We start from the raw sequence: 8,909 nt of genomic DNA on the forward strand, positions 1-8,909 counted from the left end.
ACCCAGCCAGCGACTAAAAAACTGGTACACATCCAGGCTTTTGAAGATTTTAAATCAGCTCCAGTGTAAGGGGATCCAGTGTTGACTACATGATATAGGTCGTGCGGCCAGTGTGAATTCTGGCAAAGTCTGCAATTTTATTAAATCATTGAACACAGCAGGCGATAGAAGGTAAGGTCCAAACTAGCGATCTCCAATTTCTGTAAATGTCACTTCCTGGTTTGAACTCTGAAAAGTCAGACTTTCCTCGAATGCAGCATGAGTCCATCCATATATGTCAGTGGATGTTGCTTACTGTAGTCCATGGAACGCTCAAGAAGTTTGTGTGAATGCACAGACACGGGAAATTAGAGGAAACATTGCATGGCACATACAGGCACATTTGTGCAAGCAATCGTAATTAATAGTGATGGCTTCTCGAGCAATAGAAAAAGGGGGGAAAAGTAGACTGGTTAGGAGAGTGAGACTGAATTTCGCCCAGTCTGGTATGGTTCAAAGGGCCTCGTGAGTATTCCGCAAGAGTTATCTTCTCTAAATTTCAAGTCTTGTCCTTTCTCTTTTTTCCACATAGGGTGGACTTCTTTCTCATGGCACATCACATTCGCCAGGGATGTGGACTTCCTACGCACTACGTTACCCTGTACAATACGGCGAACCTCATGCCAGACCATCTGCAAAGGTTTTCTCTCATATAAATATTTTAAATGCTGTTGATGTACTTTTGAAACGAATGCTTCCCCACTGATTAACTATCATTTCATGTAATTTAAAACGGCGTTTGTTATCAAGTGTCCCAAAATCATGAGGTTAACAAAGCATTCAAAAGCTGTAAATTTATTTCAACAAAATTGCTTTGGCATCATTGAGTTATTGAATTATTTAATTTTGTCCTAGCTTATGTGATATGTCGTAAAATGATATTGGCCATCCTTACTCACTGTCATTATCATGTTATACAGTAGGGCTGAACGATTAATTGAAATAGAACAGGCTATGATTTGGAGAGAGAAGGGCAAAGAAAATTGTAAAAAATCAGCCGTAAGCATGCCAGGAGATCCATCCATCCATCCATTTTCTGTCGCTTATTTGGGGTCAGGTCGCAAAGACAGCAGTTTAAGCAGGGAAAGCCCAAACTTTCCTCTCCCAAGCCACTTCGTCTTGCTCCTCCGGGGGGGATGCTAACGCAGTTCCAGGCCAGCCGGGAGACAGGGCTCTATTTTCGTAGACAAGACGCACATAGTCTTAGTCTTCATAATTCTGCTTTCTGTCACAGAACAGCTGTATTTATACTGAGACTTGATTACACACATTACATTTTGTCATTAGGGCAACAGGTGATTAATTAAGACCATCACCAGGCAACCTCTGAAGACAAATGGCTACACTGAAGGAATAAGGGGGCTGAATACTTTTGCAAGGCGATGTATTGACAATTCCGAACATCCAAGCAATTCTGATATTTCCACAATGCAAATGCTTGCTTTACATGGTGAAATCAACGGTGTATTGTATTGCTTTTGACTGTGACTAGCATACAAACCAGGCAGATTGTTATAGTAGTCGACATTTTCATCACATTTTGACATCAAAATAAACCTCACTAATGAAATTACAATGATCCAAAGTCCAGTGCTTTTCAATGCGAAGAGCTTTCTTTCACCGACATTTTAACTTGTGACGTAAGCTTGGAATTGTCGATGTCAAGAAGGCAAAGTTTGGTGGAGGACCCAGACGCAGGGAAGCAGGGTAAGGAGGCAGAGGTGATGGACAAAAATAAATTGAATTATTCAAAACAAAAGCGAACTCCAAATGGCAAGTGAAAACAAAACGTGAGGGGGACAACAGGACAAAAACTGGTAGCATGACGAGAGGAAAATGACAATGAACCGACACAGACAGAGGGGAGACAGGAGACTAAATACACACACGCTAATGACACAACAAGACACACCTGGGGCAAGACACAAGTGGCTGAGGGCACTGCTTGGTTGACACGAGGAAGGGCAGGATTACACTTAACAAGACCAAGGGAGACACACAAGGAAAAACAGAACCCAAACATGACAGTACCCCTCCCTCAAGGGACGGCTCCCAGACGTCCCTAAAACAAAAGTCCAAAAACATGGCGGGCGGAGGGGGTCACTGAGGCGAGAACCTGGCTCACCCATCAAGGCCAGTCCGAGGGAGTCCGGAGGGCGTCCCGGACGCCAGACGAGGGGAGCCCGGCGGCGCCGGTCCGGAGGGCGTCCCGGACGCCACACTGGAGCAGAAGGCGACCGCAGGACATGCGCCGCCAGATGAGGAGAAGAGGACGGCAGTGGGATGTGCGCCTCCTGTCCACACTCATGGGCTTGAAGCTGCCATGGAAGAGGCGAAGAGACATTGCACGAGAGCGGCACGGGGGAGGAGGCCCGGGGCTGCAGCGGCACGGGGGAGGAGGCCCGGGGCTGCAGCGGCACGGGCGAGGAGGCCCGGGGCTGCAGGGGCACGGGCGAGGATGCCCGGGGCGAAAAGGCTCGAGGATGCTCGGGGCGGCACGGGCGAAAAGGCTCGAGACTGAGGCTGCCGCGGAGCCGGGACGGGGACTTGAAGCTGCGGCGGAGCCGGGATGGGGACTTGAAGCTGCGGCAGACGTGGTTCGGGGACTTGAAGCTGCGGCAGACGTGGTTCGGGGACTTGAGGCGTGCTACCCAGAGCGCCACCAGCCGAAGCCAGGAGCCGCAGGGCTTCGTCCAACAAGGCTATTAGTAGGGCTCCGGAGGCAAGTATTTGTTCCTGGCCTGACAGAGCTCCCGCTGGGTCCTTCTGTGGTTGGTTCATTCTCTCAAGAAGGCAAAGTTTGGTGGAGGACCCAGACGCAGGGAAGCAGGGCAAGGCGGCAAAGGTGATGGACAAAAAGAAATTGAGTTATTCAAAACAAAAGCGAACTCCAAATGGCAAGTGAAAACAAAACGTGGAGGGGACAACAAGGCAAAACCTGGTAGCATGACGAGAGGAAAATGACAATGAACCGACACAGACAGAGGGGAGACAGGAGACTAAATACACACACGCTAATGACACACCTGGGGCAAGACACAAGTGGCTGAGGGCACTGATTGGTTGACACGAGGAAGGGCAGGATTACACTTAACAAGACCAAGGGAGACACACAAGGAAAAACAGAACCCAAACATGACAGTCGATATGCTCTGAGGGTTATGGTTAGGCTGGTAATGCAGATAGCAGCCAGTCTTCGGTGGCAAAACAAAGTGAAAATTTGGTGAAAAGACAGAGAAGGTGGTGAAGCGAGGCAGGAACAACACCCAGTGCATGACTTGATCCAGCGATTGACCAATCAGAATTGTTCACGGCATAATATCCACTGTCTTCTGAATAGCTTCCTCCCTTACTCAGGTTGTGGGAGTGCCGTTTGGGGCGGTAGGCGGCCTACCCAATGTCGTTTTTGTATAAATGTGGGTTCCCCGGGCAGGCAGAAATTATTTTCCAAAGCAATTATTTCCTTGCAGACATTAACACCCTATAATGCTCCTGTCGCCGATCCTCTTCGGAAACAATCAGCAACCATCGGCGTATACCTGGAAGTGCCTGATCGTCTTTGTATTTGTAAAGTCACGTGTGATCATGCAAGAGCTTTCCTCTCGGAGGACTGGATTATTGACCGGTGGTGGAATAGAATATTTGTGTGTGTGTGGGGAGCTGTGTTGAAATTATATGACAACACCACACACAATACGACCAAAAGGGAATGCCCCCTACTCTCTAGCCACTGAAAAGACAACAAGACTGAGAAACAAACCATAAAAGTACCCGTTGCAGGTCAGCACTGCTCGGGTTTGCCGCCATACCTAATGGGCAAGTGATGCTGCACCATGGGAAGTTCTACTTTGGCCCCCTTGAGATGGAAACAAGGGTGGTTGATATCCATAAGCGGGCATGAAGGGCGAACGTCCAGTGACTGTGGGTGTATTCTACCCACGGCAGGTGAGTGGACCATGAGGTGGGGCTGAGCAAACACACACTTCGGAGGGCCGCCTCAAGGTCCTAGTTGGCCCTCTCTGTCTCTGGCCATTGGTCTGTGGGTGGTATCCCAAGGACAGGCTGGCCGAGGCTTCCATAAGCTTGCAGAACTCCTTTCAGACTTGGGAGACAAACTGCGGCCCTCTGTCCGACACCAAGTCAACCGGAAGACCATGTAGCTTGAACACATGCTTAACTAGCCGCTGTGCTGTTTCCCATGACGACGGTAGCTTAGGGAGAGCAACAAAACGTCTACCACAGTGACAGTCAATATGACAGAGTTTCCCCTAAACATGGGAGGCTTGTGACAAAGTCTAACGAGATGTATGACCATGGTCGTGACGGAACAGGCAATGGCCAAAGCAGTCCTGCTGGTGGATGGCGGGAACACTTACCTGCAGGCACACGCCGTGCAGGCCCCAATGAAGTCTGTGACGTCCCTTTTCATGTCAGGCCACCAGAATCCCTGCGAGACGAGGGCGAGTGTCCGGCTGATTCCTGGATGGCAAGCAATCTTTCACTCATGGCCATACCTTAAGACCTCTGGACAAGAATAAGTAGGGACAAACAGTTTTCCTGTGGGGCACTCACCGGGGACTGACATAGTTTCTAATAAAACAGCGGTAAACATTTGCAAATCCCAAGAACCTCTGTAATTGTTTTCTAGTTTTAGGAGTGGGCCAATTGATCACAGCCTGAGTCTTGATGGGATCAGCTCGAACCTGGCCCCCCTTGACGATGAACCCCAGAAATTGGACTATATTGTGCTTGCGGGCAGGATATGCAACTGTGACAAAAACAAGAAGCAGAGGCCATGGGAAACAAACAAACCTAACATGGACGAATGCATGGATGCTGCAATTAATTCTGTTCTTGTTGAATGAAGAACAGCGAAAGGCGCTTCGTGCATTTTTAACTGGTATAGATGTTTGTGCTCTTTTTTTTAACCTTTAATGACATTTGCAATTGTTGCCGTGATTGGTCAAAGCAAAATTAGGTAGGCGCGCATAAGTTGCCGCATTGCCCAATCAGCTTGAAGTATTGTACTGAATGACCCACCTTTCCCCTGCAGATCACTTGGAGAACTCGTTCGAGTGATACACATTATCAATCTGGCTGTTGCCAGATTAAAACAAATACATAATTTTGGGAAACTTAAATAGTTTTTAATCACATATATTTGCCCCCAACAATACAATTATCTGGATTTTATCTACTTCAGGAACACCTCTTTATGGATGAAACGCACAAAAAAAGGCAATTACATTTAATTGAAAGTATTATGTAAACACAGTCATGAAAATCTCAAGAGCATAGAAATACCGGGCAGCAAAAGAAAAAATACTCATGGGTAAAGTTCTGTAATAACTATTTAAGTATCCCGAAAAAAATGTGTTCATCATTTCTTTTTTTTGTCACGAGGAAGGGAAGGACCCAGGCACAAGGAGTAGGTTAGCAGCAACGGCTGCAGTTTATTTACATTACAAACACAAAGAATCACCTCTTGCAGAGGGACAAAAACGCTGAACATAAATTGCTCCAAACTGGAGAAAAAACAGCGCACACAAAAAAAAAAAACTAAAGGCGCTCCACTCAGGAGGGGAAAAACAAGGTGCAAGGCAAACAAGGGCTGTGGATCAAGGGCTGTGGATCAAGGGCTGTGGATCAAGGGCTGTGCGACCGCTTCAATGCACGGGGTGTGACACTTCAGCACTGAGCATTGGCTGAAGCAGTCTATTTATTAGGTGAGTAATTGGAGACAGGTGAATGCAATCAGGAACTGAGCGGCAAAGGAGGAAGGGCAAATGGCCTGAAGTGAGATTGGTGGTTAGTGCTTTTAAAATAAAACCGGAAATGGATGGACAAATAAGAGTAGCACAGGCCCGCTTATTGCGGCGTGACATTTTCTTTATTTTTCTTTTTTTCTAAGAGAGCTCAGTATTGTTAATTCGGTAATGTTACCGATTCAACATGTCATCATCATTGCTCTTTTTTTTTGGACGTGTGTGGGGGTTGGGGGGAGGGTTGGTGCGCGCACGCACACATATGTGTGTGCGTGTGAGTTTGTGCTCATTAATTCACCTGAAACGTATTAAAAATCCCATATCCTTCATCTAAACAAGACTTCAGAATACCGCTGGTGTCGTGAAGTTGTCAGGAGAACCTAGGAAGGATCAAAGAAAAGAAAAGTGAAATCCAGCACCGACCAGACACCACCTACTACTCACAGGGTTACAACCCAGAATCTTTCACCAAACCCAGAAACATCTAAATTCCAACAAATTAGGGTGACCTCAAGAGACCAAAGGAACTGAAGAAAAGAGGGATGGATAGATTAAGCAGAGTGAGATCCACAGACATCAGCCTCCACCGATTCAGCAACCAGAGGAAGAAGCAGATTGTGTTTGAATTTTGGTAGATGCTGGTATGGTGGATCTGGCATGCATGAAAACCTCCACCAAAGAAGGCAGCCGTCGACCCCGGCCAGGACAGGGCAAGCACAACGCCCCAGGCCCCCCCAGGCCGCGGGAGCGCCAGGGCACGACCCTCGGGAACCCGCGGGGGCCACTGGTCGGCGAGCAAACCCAGGAGCCCAGAGCGCCCCCCCACCCCAACAGGGCCCACGCCCCAAGCCCATTGCAGCAGAACGGGGCACGGCAGGCCCACCAGACACCCCACCGGCCCACAGCCCACGCTCCCCCCACCCACACCTGCCACCCACCACAACCCAGCCCCCGCCGGCCCCCAAACCCCTAGACACAGTTACAGTAGTAAGTCAAAGTGAATGTCCAACCACAGTTAAGCATACATCACTCTGTTGTACTGGTATCAATTGTCAAGACTATTTTGGTCAATATAGTCAAAAGCTTATTTTATTTACATTGACTATTCTACTCCCAACAGGCTGACCTTCAAGATGTGCCATTTGTACTGGAACTGGCCAGGCATTATTCGCGTACCTGCACCGTGCAAATATGCACACAAACTGGCTTACCTTTCAGGCCAGTACCTACATTCTGAGCCATCGATCCAGTTGGCCGACAAGCTTTTTTTCCTTTGAATTTTTCCCCCCAGATTTTATTTTCAGAAACCAGTCACACTGTTAATGACAATTCTGTTTTGTAGTGTTTTAAACTGAGATGTTGAGCTAAACCAGTTACTTACTGGAACTGGCCAGGCGCTATAGGCGTACCAGCACCGTGCAAATAAGCGCACAAACTGGCTTACCTTTCAGGCCAGTACCTACATTTTGAGCCATCGATCCAGCTGGCCGACAAGCTTTTTTTCCCCTTTGAATTTTTTTTTCAGGTTTTCTGTTTAGAAACCAGTTATACTGTTGATGACAATTCTGTGTTTTGTAGTGTTTTAAACTGAGATGTTGAGCTAAACCACAGTTACTTACTGGAACTGGCCAGGCGCTAGAAGCGTACCAGCACCTTGCAAATGAATGCACGAACTGGCTTACCATTCAGGCCAGTACCTACATTTTGATCGATCCAGCTGGCAGACAAGCTTCTTTTTTTTTTTTCTTTTTTTTTTTTCCCATGTTCAGAAATTGTGTTAATGGAAATCCACTGGAGCCTGGAATTCAGTGGCAGCATGTTTGTTTTCTTCATAATAATATGGTGAAAAACAGTTACAAAAAATAAAGTTAATCTCTGCACAGACCGTAGAGCCATTGCAAACACTTAAGTGCATCACATTTTTTATAATAACTCAATAAAAATGGGCATTAATATCCACACTCATGTGTATAAAGTGTAATAAAAATGAAACTTCTCATTCCTGCCTGATAAATCAATCACATTTCCATCCTGTATTGTGGGTGCGGACATTTTCTGTACTGTCAGTGTAAACCGGAAGTACGTCTAGTGGTAGTACTTTTCCTTATTACATTAACATTATTAATTTCAAGTTGTGAACGTATTTACATATCTCTGGCATCAGGCCAAAACCTTGTACCTCCAAAATTGTCAGTTTCAGGGAGATCCCGAAAACTGCATCATGTTTAGCAATGAAATCTTTGTTCAGCTATTATCATTCCATCATCAAAGAGAACAAGCCATTTTCAACACTTAAGATTGGTCAATAATTGGTAAAAAAAAAATTACACTCATACATAAGTGTCTATTAGTTTGAAGAAATATGAAATTTACCAAATTCTGCCTTGGGAGGTTTTGGTCAGATGCAAGCGATTATGTAGGAAAAGCCGTAAAGGCAACACACTCCACGCCTGGTGTCATGAGGCTCCACTCATCAAAAACTTTACTCTTTCAGTCTTTTTGCATACTAAGAATAACTTGTGTAACTGGTCGAATAAAAGTCTTTACATTGCCTTGGTTTAGTCCCATGCCTTTACCTCAATCTTTCTCACGCGATTGTTTTCGCCTAGGAACGTAGCAGTGACCCTTCCCAGGGCCCAGCTGCTACGTGTGACCCCTGTTTATCTAGCAGCAGAACTAGGTCATCATCCTGTAGTTTTCTGCAAGATAGTCTATTTTTGTCTTTGTTTAACCTCGCCAGCCAGATTGATAATAGTGATTCACTTCACTAGGCAGACCCATTCGGTAAAAGGCGGGGCTTGCTTTACATTACTTCAAGCTGATTGGACGCTGCAGCATCTTTGCACATTTTGTTTTGACCAATCAAGGCAACGAATGAAAATATCATCTTCCGTCTCGTCTGGGGGTGGGCACGAACATCTTTACCAGATAAAAATGTGCGAAACTCCTCTTGCTGTTCAAATTCAACAAAGAAACGGTGAGTAATACTGTGAAAACATAATTAATTGCAGCATCCATTCGTCTATTAGATTTGTTGTTGTTTTTCCTACCATCGGCGCGTATTGGTTTCGTCCTGCCTAAACAATGCCTGATTGGTCCGATCGA

The 8,909-nt window shown here is 46.3% G+C and overlaps 1 protein-coding gene across 3 annotated transcripts in view; it reads left to right on the plus strand.

Annotated features, from left to right (window-relative positions):
* The window catches only part of piwil2 (piwi-like RNA-mediated gene silencing 2), a 41,535-nt gene extending 33,732 nt beyond the window's left edge, over positions 1-7,803 (plus strand). For all 3 annotated transcript variants that reach the window (XM_086076829.1, XM_086076832.1, XM_086076831.1), the window contains 2 exons: positions 572-679; positions 6,925-7,803. In XM_086076829.1, the coding sequence (XP_085932955.1) occupies positions 572-679; positions 6,925-7,081 (265 nt within the window). In that variant the 3' untranslated portion in view covers positions 7,082-7,803. The remainder of the gene's footprint in view (positions 1-571; positions 680-6,924) is intronic.
* Positions 7,804-8,909: the final 1,106 nt, after the last annotated feature.

The sequence above is a fragment of the Leptonotus elevatus genome, chromosome 5, assembly GCF_054856555.1.
Source record: "Leptonotus elevatus isolate MCC_2025b chromosome 5, RoL_Lele_1.0, whole genome shotgun sequence".
NCBI classification, from domain to species: Eukaryota; Metazoa; Chordata; class Actinopteri; order Syngnathiformes; family Syngnathidae; genus Leptonotus; species Leptonotus elevatus.